The 18,837-nt window shown below is 44.3% G+C and overlaps 1 protein-coding gene across 19 annotated transcripts in view; it reads right to left on the bottom strand.

Annotated features, from left to right (window-relative positions):
* LOC140467980 (adhesion G protein-coupled receptor L1-like) overlaps positions 1-18,837 on the bottom strand; it is a 621,988-nt gene that overhangs the window by 283,401 nt on the left and 319,750 nt on the right. For all 19 annotated transcript variants that reach the window (XM_072564089.1, XM_072564084.1, XM_072564081.1 and 16 more), the window contains one exon: positions 6,056-6,269. In XM_072564089.1, coding sequence (XP_072420190.1) covers positions 6,056-6,269 — 214 coding nt within the window. The remainder of the gene's footprint in view (positions 1-6,055; positions 6,270-18,837) is intronic.

Genomic DNA, 18,837 nt, shown 5'->3' on the forward strand with positions numbered 1-18,837 from the left:
ACATGGTGTTGGGGAATGAGGCTGGCTAGGTGGGTGAAGTTTCAGTGGGGGATTACTTTGGGAAAAGAGACAGTGAGGACTGCAGATGCTGGAGATCAGAGTTGAGAGTGGAAAACTACAGCCGGTCAGGCAGCATCTGAGGAGCAGAAAAATTGACGTTTCGGGCCAGAGCCCTTCATCATTACTTTGGGAAAAGTGATCACAATTCCATAAGTTTTAGAACACTTGGACAAAGACGAGAGCGGTCCCAAAGGAAGGGTGCTAAACTGGGGGATGGCCTACTATACCAAAATTTGGCAGGAGCTGGGGAATGTAGATTGGGAGCAGCTGTTTGAAGGGAAATCCATATTCAATAAGAGGGAGGCTTTTAAAGAGAGGTTGATTAGAATTCAGGAGAGATATGTCATGTGAAAATGAGGGATGGAAATAGCAAGATTAGGGAACCATGGGTGACATGTGAAATTGTGAGATTAGCTAAGAGGAAAAAGGAAGCATACATAATGTCTAAGTGATGAAGCTTTGGAAAAATATTGGGAATGTAGGACCAATCTGAAATGGGGAATTAAGAGGTCATGAAATATCCTTAGCGAACAGGGTTAAGGAAAACCCCAAAGCCTTTTATTCATAGATAAGGAGCAAGAGGGTAACAAGGGAAAGGGTTGGCCCACTCAAGGACAAAGGAGGAAAGTTACACATGGAGTCAGAGAAAATGGGTGAGATTCTGAATGAGTACTTTGCATTGGTATTCACCAAGGAGAGGGACATGGCTGATTTTGAGGTTAGGGATAGATCTTTGATTACTCTAGGTCAAGTTGGCATAAGGAGGGAGGAGGTGTTGTGTATTATAAAAGGCATTAAGATGGACAAGTCCCCAGGTCCGGATGGGATCTATCCCAGGTTACTGAGGGAAGCGAGAGAGGAAATAGCTGGGGCTTTAACAGTAATCTTTGCAGCACTCTTGAAAACGGAGGAGGTGCCAGAGGACTGGAGAATTGCTAATGTTGTCCCCTTGTTTAAGAAGGGTAGCAGGGATAATCCAGGTAAATATAGACCGGTGAGCCTGACATCAGTGGCAGGAAAGCTGCTGGAGAAGATACTGGAAGAAAATGGGCTTATCAGTGATAGGCAGCGTGGTTTTGTGCAGAGAGAAACCTAATAGAATTCTTTGAAGAGGTGACAAAGTTGATTGATGAGGGACGGGATATAGAAGTCATATACATAGCCTTCAGTAAGATGTTTGATAAAGTTCCCCATGGTACGCAGATGAAGATGAAGTTGCATGGGGTCTAGGGTGTTTTAGCTAGATGGAGAGAGAACTGGTTGGGTAACAGGAGAGTAGTAGTGGGCAGGAGCTTCTCAAAATGGAGACCTGTGACCAGCGGTGTCCCACAGGGATTTGTGCTGGGACCACTGTTGTTTGTGATATACATAAATGATTTTGGAGGAAGGTGTAGGTTGCCTCATCAGCAAGTTTGCAGATGACACTAAGATTGGTGGAGTTGCAGATAGTGAAGGGGATTGTCAGCAAATACAGCAAATATTGGAGGGCTGGGGAGAGAAATGGCAGATGGAGTTCAATCCGGTCAAATGTGAGGTGATACATTTTGGAAGATGCAATTCCAGAGCGAACTATACAGTAAATGGAAAAGGGAGTGATGGGTGAAAGGGTGAGATGGGGGAAGAGATATAGAAAAGGGAGGGAAAGGGAAAATAGAATGGTGGACTTCAAAAAAGGGAGAAAGAGGAGAAAGACCGAAAGGGGAGCTAAGAGAGAGTGAAAGAGAGAAAGAAAGAGAGGGGGGAAGGAACAAAAGAAAGAAGTCAAGAAGATTGAGAGATAGAGAAGTGAGAGAGAAAGAGAGACAAGAGAGAGAAAGAATGAGGGTGGGATATGGAGAAGTGTCAGACAGAGAGTTAGAGAGAGGAAGATAAAAAGAAAAGAAAGTGAGAGAAAGGAAACAGAGTGAGAGAGAGGAACAGGGAGATGTGGCTTGGGAGTTTTATCAACTAATTTCTGGTGTTCTTTTTGCTTTGAAAAAATTGAGGGATAGTCAGTGCTTTTAAACAAGGGAGAGGAATGGATATATTGAAAAGAGAGAGAAAGAGACAAAGCTGGATGTATCAGTGCAGGTCCACCAGGACATATAGGCTCCTCATCAGGAGTCAGAAGAATTTCTACTTGCCAAGTGCTTGGCAACATTATCTTACTGATCACTTACATATTTCTCATACTTTTCTTCTTGAAACACGACTCAGGAGTTTCATTTTGAGTTCTCTGTCTGACAGCAGCTCTGACCCACAGTACTGCCACCTCCAGCAGGGGTCATACAGCAGGTCCCCAGTGCACCTAGCCAGAACAGGGATTGACCCCTGTGCTGTTGGCACCAATCTAATCCATACTGGCCAACTAAACCAACTAGTCCCCTAAGGATGGACACAGATTGCTGTCAGGGGTTAGGACAATGGTCATTCCTGGGGTCAGTGCAATGAAAGTCAAATGGTGAAGATTGTTGTAAAGTTGGGGAACTCAATACTGGGGATTGGAAGCAGCAACTAGGAATGCAGAGAAGACAAGAATGGTAATGGTGGCAAGTTTGATATAGAATATCGAACAGTACAGCACTAGAACAGGCCCTTTGACCTGCAATGTTGTGCCAAATATGACACCAAATTAAACTAATCCCTTCAGCCTGCCCATGGTCCATATCCCTCCATTCCTTGTTTATTCATGTGCTTATCTAAAAGCCGCTTAAATGCCCCTATTGTACCTGCCCCCACCATTACCCCTGGCAGCATGTTACAGACTCCTACCACTCTCTGTGTAAAAATACTTGCCCCTCACATCTCCTTTGAATTTTGCCTCTTTCACCTTAAATGCATACCCTTTCGAATTAAACATTTCAACTTTGGGAAAGAAATTCTGACTGTTAAACCTATCCATGCCTCTCATAATTTTATGAACCTCTATCAGGTAATGTTAGGGGATGGGAAAATGATAGTACATGGGAGAACATAGGAAGCTGTGAGAATGGGAGGTGTTGGCATTCACCACCACAGTGGTCTGTTTGGGCTCGGACTCAGAGGGCTAGGGTCAGTATTACAGTCGTCACTCTGGGTGGTGGGTGGGGGATGAAAAATGATAGGGTGTCTGGGGAGTGTCAAGTTAAAGGGACTTTGGGAGGTCTTCTTCACCAAGCTGAACATGTGTCACATGGAGTTAAGTGTAACCCCATTCCCTACCATTTTCTCTCGACTCTTAAAGCCACATGCAGATTGAAAATACCTGTGATCACACCCGGGTAGGGCAGACTCAGTGTTTGTTTTCTTGTTTCAACACACAAGCTTCATTTCAGATTGACAGAAGTCCATTCAGGGAGCAATCACATCAATCAGACACTTCCAGGGTACAGGGTGAAGTCCTCTATAATCATAGCATCATGCATGTGAAACGCAGTCGGTTTTCAACTGTGCGGTGTGCAAATGCTGATCACAAATAATCTCGACCATGTCACTGCAGATTGAAGATAGTCACCTCTGGGTGAGTGACCTTATAATGGTAAGGTCACAAAACATAATGATAATGCGAGATCCCATGGTCATCACAGGGAATGGGCCTGATTCCTCTCACCTTCTGCAACACGGTCTTACACGTAATGCTGCCTTCCATGATGAAACGGTGCTAGGAGGACAGGGTGTCAGAACTCACGCAGAACTTACAATCTATGGTTGCCTCTTGTAATATGCTGCATTCACCAGAAAAAGGTGCAAAGTTGAAGTATTGTGTAGACACATTCCAAGACCCTTCTTGTCTAAGTACTCCATGTTCCACTGTATGGAGAACTCTGCAAAATGTTCATCTGTATGTGATGTGAATGCTGACTGTTCACATTATTAAGAATCTGTTCTGGGTTTCCTTCTGCTCACTGCACATATTCATTGGAAGAATGACAGATGGATCTGGTCGCAGTAAGGGTTATCGTCTGTATTGTTGGGTTGTAGTGAAGATGCAAAGACGTGGAGGAAGGACAGATACACCAGCAAGTCCAGGGCCATCAGCAAATCTTGTGCAAATGCTGACCAGCCTCCACATGAAGAGGTTGGTGCTAAAGGTACCTTCATGAAGCTCAGGATGACCAGAGTCTACAGGACCACACTGCAAGAGGGAGATCCTTCTAGCCCACAGCCTCTTGATCCAGCGAGTCCAGACAGCCAGTGTTACTAACAAGATGAATCCCATGAACTGTAAATTGATGGCAACCATAAAGAGATACACAATGATACTTAAGAAGCTGCTACATTCACCTGCCTAGTCAACACCAACTTCCATTTTTGGAAACATGGAAAACACAAGCAGGAATGACCATTTGGTCCTTCAGTACTGTTCCAACATTTAATATGATCACGGCTATCATCCAACTCAGTATTCTGTTCCCCCTTTCTCCTCACACACTTTCGCCCTAAGGACTATATCTACCTCCTTCTTGAAACCATTTAATGTTTCAGCCTCAATTGCTCTCTGTGGCAGAGAATTGCACAGGTTCACCACAGTATAGGTGTAGAAATGTTTCCTAATCTCAATCCTAAATGGTATTCCTACTGTTCTTAGACTGTGACACTTGGTTCTGGACTCCCCAAGTCATCAGGAGCATCCTTCCTGTGTTTATCCTGTTAGAGTTTTATAGATTTCACAGAGATTCCTCTCATTCTTCTAAACTCAAGTAAATATAGTCCTAACATCTCTTTGTACATCAGCTCTGCCATCCCAGGAATGTTTGTTACATTCCCTCCACTACCAGAACATTTTTACTCAGATAAGGGGACCACAACTACACACAATATTCGAGGCGTGGTCTCACTGAGGTCCTGAACAACTGCAGCAAGTCATCCTGCTCCTGTACTTGAATCCTTTTGTTATAAAAATCAATTTAATGCATAATTATTGCTGTAAAGCACCATAAGGTGCTGCCGTAGAGTGCTATCAGACAAAAAGTGACACTAAGCCATGTAAATAGGATGTTCAGCTCAGTGACAATAGACAATAAACAATAACAATAGGTGCAGGAGTAGGCCATTCAGCCCTTCGAGCCTGCACCGCCATTCAATATGATCATGGCTGATCATTCCTAATCAGTATTCTCTTCCTGCCTTACCTCCATAACCCTTGATTCCACTATCTTTGAGAGCTCTATCCAACTCTTTCTTAAATAAATCCAGAGACTGGGCCTCCACTGCCCAAAAAGGTGACTAAAAGCTTGGTAAAAGATGTAGGTTTTAAAAAAGGTGGGTATTGGTGTCTGGAGTTTGGAGACGGTGGAAGTGAAGGTCTTTAAACTGGAAAGGCAGCGAAAATGCACTTGTGAACAGGAACAGGAAACTCAGGTGATACTGGTGGAACAACAATAAAGCTAGAGCTATCGGCCATGTCTGGTGGTTTGTGCTGTTTGTTACATCTGAACATTTCCCATCTCCTGCAAGAAATTATCATCTCTCTATTTGCAAATCCCTGGTCTGTGTGTGCTTCGATTATATCATACTCTCCTGTCAGGTCCTGACACAATTTTGTGTCAATTTCAAAACTCCTATCCTCACATTTGTAATGGAAGAATCCTAAGTAAATGTGTCTCATTGTAATTGTACCCTCCTGCCTGCTGTGGCACTGCAAACACTTCAATCTTGTATTTTAGCTCTTCACTGAAACCTCCCAGAATACATTTTGGCATGCCAACAACAAATAATATTGCAATGGGCTCATGTGTATAATAAGGACAAAATACATGACTTTGAATGAGGAAAGGGTGGAGTCTGTGCAGCCTTTGGCTCACTCATTGTACAATCTGAGGATCAGGTCAGGATTCCTTGGCTAAAATGTTATGGGCGATTGGCAAAATCAACAGAATTTATTTTTTAACCAGAAAAGGAGGAACCTGATTAGGAATGCATACTTGTCTCTTATGGATTTTATTCCCCCCCCCCACAACCACCGCCTCCCAACTTGTTCCCCATTGGGCCACGTCCCCAGGTCTCTGAGTCACATCCCCTGTAATTGACATCCTACCTTTGTGACATGATCTTGAAGGTGTCAGGAAGGTAACACTCCACGTTCTCCATCTGGAAGATGTCGGCGTCACAGATCTTGCTGTCAGTTCGCCCATAGTTGGCGCTCTCGATCATTATGACGTCGCTCCCTGGGCACCGCAGCTCGATGGGGTATCCTTCGCATGCCAGCTCCCGGCGCATCAGACCAAATGGCAAGGCAGCCCGACTTAAACCTGGGGAGGGCAAAGAAACAGTGACTTGAGACATGCCACTTGGTGTGAGTTACAGGCTCTGAAGGAACAGATGGCTTTGTGTTAAATGGATCCCAAGGCTAAATGGTGAATCTAGGCACAAAGCCTTAATAGCAGTTAGTTTATTCGCAAAATGCATTATGACCTAGGTCTGCCTCTGACCTACAACCCCACCGGTCCCTTTTCGCATTCTTTTGAAGCGAGTTATTAGCAGGCCTTGAAAGGGGCTCTCTAACACAAATCAAAACTTTACAGGAAACTTATCAAAAATATTATTTCTGGTGCACAAAAGTGAAAGTTGCCACAGTCCCAAAGGTAACTGTCTTCATTAAAGAGAGAGATGGCTGGTGCTGAGTTTAACCTGAGAGTCACCCCTCAGAGAACCAATTTTGAGAAGGTATTCACTGCATATTGACCTCAGCTGATATAGGAACTGAACCTAAACTGTTGGCATCACTCACTACCCACCCAGCCGACCAAGGACGAGGGTAGCTTGGTGGACTCTAGCACAGTCACAGAAAACCACAAGCGTATTGGCACACTGCCTTTCTGGGGTCACCCACACATGGCTATAACCACAGAAGAGGGACAGAAACCAGGTATAATGACCCTCTCAGTTGTTCACTGCCTGGACCCATTAATATCAACCGTAACCAGGTCCTGCAACAAACCCATGAAGAACCCATGGCCCTGCTCTCCCAAGCTCATCTCCATTCCGGGTGGCCAAACAACTAGAGGGTGCGGCTGAAGCGCAAACAAAATTAAAAATTAAAAAATAATTTCACACATGTGGAACATGAACTCCCTGAAGGTTCAGAAAAGGCAAGTTGCTGGGGAGTGTCTGAACCATTTTAATCTTTGGTTGCAAGGGACTGCTGCACGCCAAATCCCCGAAGATCAGTCCCTTTTTATATGTGCTCAAGATACTTAATCAATTCCCTCGACTTCGTTATCCCTAACCACACAAGCAATACAATTGACATACTATTAACAACATTGTTGCCATGGATCCCAAAGCCCTCAACTATTAAGGATTTCCTTGATTGCTATGTGAAGATTGTTAAGAGATGATGTAATATTTTATTTTCAGATATGAAAGCAATTGGATGAGACAGAACAAATTGAATAGTTTAACCTTGTTTTGAACAGCAGACCCAGAGGACGTGCCACATGCCAGAAGGGACAATGTTAAAATGAATCTGCAGGAGCAATCTGCAGGGAGATGGTTGTGTAGTGGGAAAGTCTCTAGATTAGACATCTGGAAGCTCAACTAAATGCTTTGGGAAAATGAGTCTCAATCCCATTCTGGCAGAATTTAAATTCAATTAAATGTCGAATATAAAACCAGTCTCAATAATGGCTACCCGTGAGATCTCCCATCAGTTGTCAAAAGATCCCATCTGTTTCACTTCAGGGAAAGAAATCTGTTGCCCTTACCTGGTCTGACCTCCATGTGACTAAACCAGCAGCAATGTGGTTAACTCAACTTCCCTCTGAAATTTTCAAGCAACTCGCTCACTTTTAGGACAATTAAAGATGGGTAACAAATGCTGGCCTTGCCAGCTATGGCCAAATCCCATGTGAAAAATAAGGAACTAGAACACTTCAATGAGAGAGTCCTCAGTCCAAGGAATTGGCTGTCTGCAACGAGGACTTGGTATTAATTCATTCAAATGCAGACTGGATGGAGTCCTTGCAAAGAACAATTGTTGTGAGTATAGTATCTGAGGAAAATAAGTCTTGACTTGTAGAAAGTGTAGTCTGACTGGGTGGAATTGCAGGGGGGAGAGGGGGAATGACTCAGGATGGAAGGAATTTGCTACTTCCTGATCTCAGGTGGTAGCGAGGTGTTTTAGAGTCAAGTGGAACACCCTTGTGGTGTCATCACCGTTATAATCAAGGTTCTGTCGAAGTTAAGTGTCCACTAGTCTCTGCCAATCTCTGCATCGACACCTTAATTTTCACTTCTGTTGGAGTAATGAGAGGGAATGTTGATTGTAACATAGCAATAATAGCAGCCATTTGGTACACACCGAGGTCCCACAAACAACAATGGAATAACTGGATAACCAGTTTTAGTGATGTGGATTTAACAATAAGTATTGGGCAGGATGCCCCAGGGATATAACTGCCCTGTTCATCTGCAAAGCGCAGTGGTATTGGCGTCTCTTGGTATAACCATGACTACCTACCCTATTATCAACATTCAGTGGTTTGGGGATTGACGTGGGGTGCTTACCATCGACTGAGAGCTGAACTTGTCTTGCCATATAAACATGCAGCTGCAAAAGCAGGTCAGAGGCTATGAATGAATAGTTCAGTGATAACTCAACTCTTGACTCCCCAGAGTCTGTCCACTATCTGCAAGGCACAAATTAGGAGTGAGATAAAAAATTCTGCATGTGCCTGGATGACTGCAGCTCCAAAAACACTCAAGAAACTTGACACTATTTAGGAATAAGCAGCTTTCAACTTTCACATTGTCCACCAGTGACGCTCAGTAGCAGTAGTGTACTATCCACAACATGCACTATAGAAATTCACCCATGCTCCTTCAACAACACCTTTCAAACCCATGATCACTTCCAAGGGCAGCAGAGACATTCACCTTATCTATACCCCTCATGATTTTTAAACCTCTATAAGGTCACCTCTCAACTCCCCTATGCTCCAGTGAAAAAGGTCCCAGCCTACCCAGGCTCTCCCTATTACTCAAACCTCCATTCCCAACAACATTCTGGTAAACCTCTTCTGAATCCTCTCCAGCTTAATAATATCCATCCTAGAACAGGGAGACTAGAACTGCACACTGCTCCAGAAGAGGCCTCACCAATGTCCTGTACCACCTCAATATAATGTTCCAACTCCAATACTCAAAGGTCTGAGCAATTGAAGGCAAGCATGCTAACACCTGCTTAACTATTGTCTACGTGTGTTGCATATGATGATGATGATGAAGTGATGATGTTCAGAGTTCAAGCCCTACCAGTCCCAATGCATTATCTGAGCAGATTGATGAAAATAACTGTAGGATAGAGGTGCAGATCATAATGGGCAGACAGGATCATTTGGATTCTTACAACTGAGTGTTAAGTTTTAAATGATTTGCTTCTGCAAATGTAGCTTAGACATCAAGGAAAATGAAGGTTTACCCATCTGCATGATGGGTCAACAACTCTCTGATTGACTTTTCAGAAAGTGAGTGCCGTATACATCAGAGCAGAACTGTATATGGTTCAAGAGTAGTACTTTCACAGGGTTAGATGATGTGTAAATGAAAAATAATATATTTTGGAGATCACGACAGGATCAATCAATTAGGTAGGGAGGGGAAACATTGACAGATCTGAGGTCCGAGCAAGGCCTGATGAATTGCAATGAGGAAGCAACACAGACTGCAGACAAGCTACAGGCAAGCCCCAGACTGATAGGATCCTGGGCAATTCCTAATCAGGCCCTAGGCTTCAAATGTTAACATGATCCCAGACAAACTACTCAGTCGGGCCCAACACAGATTGAAGCAAGTCTGAACAAGGTGCTGGATTGCATCAGGTTTAGGGTTTAGACCTCTCTGGGATAATGTTTCCTTTCAGCAGTCTCGGCTCCCAGATTGTAAACATCTGTAAGTTCAGGAAAAGAAACCTGGATGGTAAAAAGAGCCTTTACTTCAAAGTGTGGAGTCCATGTTTTAAACTTTGAGAAAGGGTCTGTGGACATTTTCTCATGCCCTTTGTAAATTAGTAACTCTGCAGAGGCTGGTATCCTGTCACCAAGTACACCCTTTATTTATACGTGGGCAGTCCTTGACACTGATCCAGCTCTCAGAGCCAGCAGGATGTCAGCAGGGCTCCCTGACTGGACCAGATTAATAGCCCCAATCAGAAAACTCACATTCTATGAGGACCACCTGACTGATCTTTACAACCACTACATGCCTCCCCCTCTGAGTCCGAGCACATAGGCTGGTTCTTTTTTTGTTGTAGCTCCTCTTGAGGTGATTTAGCATTGGGTCAGGTTCCTCCAACCTTGCCTCTGATACGAGCAGCGTGTAACGCAAAGTATGAACAAAGAACAACAAAAGGTTCAACACAGGAACAGGCCATTTGGCCCTCCATGCCTATACCGAACATCATGCCCTAACTAAGCTAAAAATCAAACTTTCTGCCCTTTTCAGTCTGTAACCCTCTATTGCCTCCCCATTTATATAACAATCCAGATGTCCCTTAAATGTCACCAACGTGCCTCCTCCCACCAGTTCCTCTGGCAATGCATTCCAGGCTCCTACTATTCTCTGTGTGAACCCCCCACCCCCCTTGCATATCTCTCTTAAACTTCCCCTCCCCCTCACCTTGAACTTCTGCTCCCCGGAGTTGAAATTTCAACCCTGGGAAAAAGCCTCTGACTATCTACACCATCTATGTCTCTCATAATTTTGTAGACCTAACAATCCTAGTAGTTTGCCTTTTGCTTCTGGAGAGTCTCAGAAGAAATCCATTCTCTTCTTCAGATGGCATAGACATAGAGGCAGTGACATTCACCATGTCCACCTCGGATTCGAATTAACGTTCAATGTTTGATGGAGAAGGAGAACCCCAGGGGTTCTGGAACAGTTTGAAAGGTTATTGAAGAGCTGGGCACTTTTTGCTCCCACACTGTTTGTGAGTTTGCAGCTTTCATATGGTCCTTGTGCTTGTTCAGGACAATCTGCACCAACCCGAACTTTATACATCACTGGACCTGACCTCGCATTGACCATCCCTCTTACCCTTGCAGGGCCATTCCTGTGGTAAACTGTCTCTTTCATTTAATGGAGTCTTGCGTCTGGCATTAGTATTTTAAGAAAAGCATTCTTGTCTTGCGGGGAAAAGACTGCCATTTCTCAGCATCTCCATTTGATGAATGGCTTTGTTGCTTTTGCATCTTTGGATTAAGTGCTTGAGTCACTAAGTGTAAAAAATAGTGTCATTGGCTATTTTCCAGTCCAAGGGTTGCTGTTAGGTATGTGGTTGCTTAAAATTCAAAATAATCACTTTTGGACTCAATCTTTAAAAAGTATTTCATAGGATATGGGCATCACTGGCTGGGCCAGTATTTATTGTCCATCCTTAATTGGCTAGAGGGCAGTTAAGAATCAACCCCATTGCTGTGGGTCTGGAGCAGACTGGGTAAGGATGGCCGATTTCCCTCCCTAAAGGGCATTAGTGAAGCAAATGGGATTTTATGTCATTTGCCAGTGATTACACATCAGTCATTTGACAAGCTTTTTAATTTTAGATGTCTTTCATTGAATTAAAATTTCATCACCTGCCTTCTTGGAATTTGAATCCCCCCATTTATGTTGCTTTCTTCCAATGTCTTTCTTAAATCGCACCATGATACAAATTGTTAGAACAGACTGAAAGGAAGTACTGAGCTTTTCATTCATTCATTTCATGTGATGTGGGTGTTGCTGGCTGGGTCAGAGTTTATTCCCTATCCCTTGTTGAGAAGCTGGTATTGAGCTGCTTTCTTGAATTGCTGCACTCCCTGTGCTACAGGTAAATCCCCAATGCCATTATGGAGGGATTTCTAGGACTTTAACCCAGTGCCACTGGAGGAACAGTGATATATTTCCAAGTCACGATGGTGAGTGACTCGGAGAGGAACTTGCATGGGCTGCTGTTCACATGTATCTCCTGCCCTTGTCCTTCACGATAGGAGTCATTGTGTGCTTGGAAAGTGATGTCTAAGGATTGATGACATACTCTGGTCGCTCATGCATACTTATGGATGAACATACAGTTCCACATTGTAATGTAATAGTTGCGAAGGGAGCCAAGGGTTTTGGAGTGGGTTGGGTGGGGGGGGGGGGGGGGGGAAGCACCTTGATTGAAGTTTAATTCTGTTTCATTCCATCAATGTCAGTGATTTCAAAACTCAGTTACCTTCATCCAAACCATGGAGGAAATGAGGACTGCAGATGCTGGAGATCAGAGTCAAGAGTGTGGTGCTGGAAAAGCACAGCAGGTCAGGCAGCATCTGAGGAGCAGGAGCATCTACATCTCGGGCAAGAGCCCTTCATCAGGAAAGAGGCTTGTGAGCTGAGAGGGTAGAGAGATAAATGGGAGGGGGGGGGGTTGGGGCTGGGGGGCAAGGTAGCTGGGCATTGCATTAAGTGCTGGGAGCACTCCCAAAGGGGGAGACGTGAACCAGGAAATACTCCAACTTGCTGTTCTCACCTTGGGGGATTCTCCACTAAGGGTTGTGATCTTTATTCTGGAATGGAGGAAGTGGGATTCATAGATTCAACGTAGAACAGAAAAGAGGGGGAGTTTCATCCACCAGAGGGTAGTGAATTCTGTGGAATTCTTTACCACAGATGGCTGTCGTGGCTGGGTTTTGGTGGGTAGGATTAAGGAAAACCCAAAGGCATTCTACTTTATGTGATGAACAACAGGATGGCCAGAGTGAGAGTAAGGCTGATCAGGGATAATGGAGGGAACTAGTGCCTGGAGTCGGAGGAGTAGGGGAGGTCCTTAATGAATACTTTGCATCAGTATTCACTAGTGAGAGGGACCTTGTCGTTTGTAGGGAGAGTGTAAAACAGGCTAATGTGTTCAAACAGGTTGATGTTAAGAAGGAGGATGTGCTGGAAATTTTAATAAACATGAGAATAGATCAGTCCCCGGGGCCAGATGGGATATACCCAAGGTTACTACGGGAAATGAGGGAAGAGATTGCTGAGCCTTTTGCAATGATCTTTGCACCTTCACTATCCACTGGAGTAATATCAGAGGATTGAAGGGTGGCAAGTATTCTTCCCTTGTGCAAGAAAGGGAATAGGGTTAATCCTGGGAATTACAAACCAATCTTCTATTGGTAGTGGGCAAATTATTGGAGAGGATTCTGAGGGATAGGATTTATGATTATGTGGAGAAGCATTGTTTGATTAGAGATAGTCAGCATGGCTTTGAGAGAGGCAGGTCATGCCTCACAAAGCCTTATTGATTTCTTTGAGGATGTGACAAAACACACTGATGAAGGTACAGCAGTGGATGTAGTGTATATGGATTTTAGCAAGACTCATTCAGAAAGTAAAGAAATTTGGCTGTGTGGATACAGAATTAACTGGCCAATAGAAAACAGAGAGTGATAGTAGATGGAAAATATTCAGCCTGGAGCTTGGTGACCAGTGGTGTTCTGTAGTGATCTGTTCTGGAACCTCTGTTCTTTGTGATTTTTATGAATGACTTGGACTAGGAAGTGGAAGGGTGGGTTAGTAAGTTTGCCGATGACACGAAGATTGGTGGAGTTCTGGATAGTGTGGAAAGCTGTTGCAGGTTGCAAAGGGACATGGACAGGATGCAGAACTGGGCTGGGAAGTGGCAGATGGAGTCCATTTTGGAATGTCAAATTTGAATGCAGTAAAGGCAGGATTCTTGGCAGTATGGAGGAACACATGGATCTTGGGATCTATGTCCATAGCTCCGGCAAAGTTGCCACCCAAGTTGATAGGGTTATTAAGAAGGCGTATGGTCTGTTGGCTTTCATTAGCTGGGGGATTGAGTTTAAGAGCCACGAGGTTATGCTGCAGCTCCATAAAGTGCTGGTTAGACCACGTTTGGAATATTGTGTTTAGTTCTGGTTGCCTCATTATAGAAAGGATGTGGGTGCTTTACAGAGGGTGCAGGGGAGATTTACCAGGATACTGCCTGGACTGGAGGGCAAGGTCTTATGAAGAAAGGTTGAGGGAGCTAGGGCTTTTCTTATTGGAGTGAAGAAGGATGAGAGGTGACTTGATAGAGGTATGCAAGTTGATGAGAGGCAAGCTAGCGTGGATAGCCAGAGACTTTTTTCCCAGGACAGAAACGGCTATCACGAGGGGGTATAATTTTAAGGTGATTGGTGGAAGGTTTCAGGGAGATGTCAGAGGTAGGTTCTTTACACAGAGTGTGGGGTAGCTGTGTGGAATGCACTGCCAGCAGTGGTAGTAGAGTGAGATACATTAGGGACATTTAAGCGACTCTTGGATAGGTATCTGGATGACAGGAAAATGTAGGGTGTATAGGTTAGTTCGATCTTAGAGTAGGATAAAACATTGGCACAACATCGATGGCCAAAGGGCCTGTACTGTGGTATTGTTCTATGTTCTATATTCATGGCGGATTTAGACTTTTAATCAGTAACGGAATCAAGTGTTATGGGGAAAAACATGAATATGGAGATGAAGATTATCAGATCAGTCATGATTGAATTGAATGGCATAGTGAGAGTTAAACTCAGTGGCAGGGAAACTAACCAAAATGCTACAAGAGGTCCCAGAATCTGTGGAGTCTAGGCCAACAATCTACCCATGGCAATGCAGCTTGTGATAATTCAAAGAAATAGAACAAACATGCTTAAATTAATGATCCTGTGCACATCACTTCATGAGATTCAAGTAGCAAGAAGAGAAATGACAGTAGAATGATATCTTGGCAAGATGTAAGAGGAACGTGTCACCAGCTGCAACAGATATTCACTCAGTAGGGGAACTATCACGTTGGTGCTTCCTTTGGAACAATGAATTACATACCAGGTAAATCCGAACAGGAACACTTTATTGACCATGCTCACGCCTCCACAGCCAGTTGTGGACTGAGCCCAAGTTCCACCTCTCCAGATCATCTGACCATCTCTCTTAAACAGGCAGCAAGTCCAACTACATACATAACACCCCTTTATTTGAAAACTCCCATTAATAAGCATTCAGGTAGTTTAGATTACTTACAGTGTGGAAACAGGCCCTTCGGCCCAACAAGTCCACACCGACCCGCCACCCACCCATTCCCCAACATTTACCCCTTTACCTAACACTATGGGCAATTTAGCATGACCAATTTACCTGACCTGCACATCTTTGGACTGTGGGAGGAAACCAGAGCACCCGGAGGAAACCCACGCAGACACGGGGAGAATGTGCAAACTCCACACAGTAGTCGCCTGAGTCAGGAATTGAACCCAGGTCTCTGGCGCTGTGAGGCAGCAGCGCAAACCACTGTGCCACCGTGCCGCCCTTCTGTAATGCAATGATTGCATTCTTGTGCAACTCTGCATTATAGAAAAATTGCAATTTAGAAAAGGCACATAAAGTGTTGGCAATGTAATCGCATTACAGCCAACACATGTTTGAAAAGTTTGCGCTTTGGAATCAGTGTGCCTAATTCATCAATCGCATTATTGCGAATCCGTGTTCACAAAAACACATGTTAGAGCAGAACGACATGTATATGCAATAACTCAAACGATTATAGAAGCATTGTAGCTAACACATGTACATATTGTCAGGAATATTAATAAAATGGAAAAAGAAAATGACCTTTTTGTAGTTTACATCGACATGATCAATCTTTGAAGAGTCCTTGAAGATTGTCTCTTTGTCTCAGAAACCTTTCCTCGTGGAATGTCCCAGAGTTCAGGAAGCTCCTGTTGTTCTGCAGATATGGCCCGTTCCAACTGGCTGTTGTTTCTGTGATCCTCCTGTTGTCTCCAACTTTGAGTCAAAGACACATGACTCGGTTGACACCTCTCGTCCCATCTGGACTGGCAGGATGTTTCAAGGGACCTCCCCTCCTTGGTGAGGTGCAACAACCAGCTGGTCTGTGTGTCTCGTCTGGATCATCTCACCCCTGGTCTACATCACACCAGGTTATAGTCCAACAGATTTATTTGGCAGCACGAGCTTTCAGAGTGGTTGGTCCACATCGCATGTGACAGTGGTTCTATTTCAGCCATTAAAACCGTTGAGATCTATTTCTCCCCATATAATTCTGGACCATTACAGTCTCTCCTTCTTTGGCATTCCCTCAACCCGTGAGGATCCCACCCTTCCGATCATCTGTCCTTCTTTGTTTCGCTCTGCCACCTCTCTGGTCTCTTTCAGCTGCAGTAAGTCAAACATGGTTCTCAGCTCTGGTGGTTGAACATTAAGGACATTGGCAAGCACTGGGTCATCGTGTGTGGCATGTTCCTGTACATGCTGAGGAACTTGTTGTGATATCATCCCAGCAAACCCTCCCTTTGTGAGGGATTTACAGCCTGCTTCAAGGTTTGTACAAATCTCTCCACCTGGCTGTTTGTCACAGGGTGCTATAGAGCCAATCTCATATGTCCAACTCCCATGTTTTTCCTGGTACTCCTCAAACTCTTGTGCCACAAACTATGGACCATTGTCACTCACAATTTGTTTTGGGTTCTCAAACCTAGCAAAAATTTCATCCTGTCAGTCTATCATTGCTCCTGTTGATACTGACTTCATGACCACCACCTTCGAATGATCATTCACAACCATGAGGAACATCTGTTCCTCTACTGCTCCCATGAAATCAACATGAATTCACTGACATGGTAACTTTGAGGCCATTCCCACTGTGATAATGGTGCTGCTTTCCTCACTAATGCGCAGGATTTGCATGATTCCACTTCCTCCTCAATCTGGGAGTCCACTGTCAACTAACAAAAGTAGCTCCTGGCTATTTCTTTCATTCACACCACACTGGGGTGCCCTTTGTGCACTCGTTCCAGCATCTTTCCTCTTAACTGAGGAGGAATAACAACTCTCATTCCTAACATTAAACACCAGTCTGATACAGACAACTCCCACTGCTGGCCAGGTAAGTGCATAATTTTGTTCGGTTTCTATGATAAGTCCACCGTTCAGCTCAAAACTGGATCATTCTGGGTTGCACTCTGCATCTGATTTCCTGACACCGGCACCTTGTCATCCTGGGGAAAAACACATAATTTATGGTTTCAGTTGGGAACATCCTTATTTGCTGGTTGTGGTAACTTTGACAAAGCATCCACATTGCCGTGCTTCTCTGCCTGTTGGTATTTGATCTCATACGAGTAGACTAACAGAGCCAGTGCCCACTCTGCAGGTGTACTGTGTCCATTTATGGTAACTCCATATACCGACCAAAAATGGAGGTTAGTCACCTGTGGTCTGTCATCAACACAAAGTGCCTGCTGTAAAGGAAATGGGTGACCTTTGAAACACCGAACATAATGCTCAATCCTTATTTTTCAACTTGATCATATTTTTCCTCCACAGTTGTTACTGACCTCAGTGTGAACGCAATGGGCCTAACGTGGTAAAATGTGTGACAGTCCAGTACCAAACCACAAAGGCAAGGCCAACTGCAGTAGCAACTTGGGGTCGAACTGCGTTAACGGTTGCGATTTTTTTAAGGCTTGCTCTACCTCTTGGTAAGCCACTTCACATTCCTGGGTCCTTTTCCAGCAACTAAGGCAGAGGTTTACGTATGGTTGTCAGATCAGAGGTGAACTTGCCACAGTAATTCACAAGTCCCAAGAACAATCTCAGTTGAGACACTTGGTCCAGGGGCCTTCAATGACAGTCTCCATCTTTTTGGGTGCCTTGTGTAGTCCGTTGCCGTCAATTAGAGGTCCTCTGTACAGCCTTCAAATAACTCACATTTTTCTCTTTTTACTTTTCGGCTGTGTTCCTGCAACCTTTTTAGGGTTCCTTTGAAATTTCCCAAAAGCTCCTCTTTGGAGGATCCAGTAATCAAAATATCTGATGAAGAATCATCTAGACTTGAAACACCAGCTTTTTCTCTCTCCATGGATGCTGCCTGACCCACTGTGATCTCCAGCATTTGTTGTTTTCAGTATCATCCAGTTAACACTGGACTCCTGACAACCCACTTAATAGTTGATGCATGGTCCCTCCAGAATACAGCCTGGAACTCATTTGTCATCCCTGTCTGTAAGTACGCCTGCAACAGACCATTTTTGAAAATATCTTTCCCTCACCACTGGTGAGGCAACAGGTCCTCAATGAGTGGAAGGGGGTATTGACCTGCAGGACTTGGGACTGTGACCGTAAAGTCACCACACCTCAGCACACCATCTGTTTTTAAGATTGAAATGATGGAGTGGCCCATTCACTGGTGGTTACTGGTTCCTACCCTCTTAGATTTACCAGCCGTCCCAGTACCACCTCCATTTTAGGGCATATAGCATACAGTATTGACATGCCTTCAGATTCCATGGACAATTCTCTGGCTTCAGCTATAGTTTAGTTTTGACTGCTTTCATTTCCCCCAGGGTTCCTTTGAAGACTTCCTTACACTTGTCTGGGACCTCTTGCAAACTCATGATTGAGTCAGCCAGCCTATTAACCACTCCCCAATTCAGTCTTACTTTTTACCAGAAGTGCCGAATAATGCAGGTATTCACCCTTTACTAGTGAAGTATCAATTCTGCACACTGGTCTCTTAACTGTACTTTCATCAGTAGTTAGCCCTTCAGGCTCTACATTTGTCCTCAGTATAATCTTGGCAGGATTCAATTTCTCCTCATAGAGGGACACTACTGCATCCGTATCCACTTCCAACTTTACTGCCGTCCCCTCTAATTTGGGAAAAATCCAGAAATGATCAGCTTCACCCCACACCAGCAAGATGTTTGGCCAAAACTCTGCTGACTCCAGGCCTTCTGCATCTCCTGTCGGTCCCTCTCAGTCTACTCTCTGGCTGGCAGCATGTACCTTATGCCTTGTCCTCAG

Source organism: Chiloscyllium punctatum, chromosome 46 (assembly GCF_047496795.1).
Source record: "Chiloscyllium punctatum isolate Juve2018m chromosome 46, sChiPun1.3, whole genome shotgun sequence".
In the NCBI taxonomy this organism is placed as follows: Eukaryota; Metazoa; Chordata; class Chondrichthyes; order Orectolobiformes; family Hemiscylliidae; genus Chiloscyllium; species Chiloscyllium punctatum.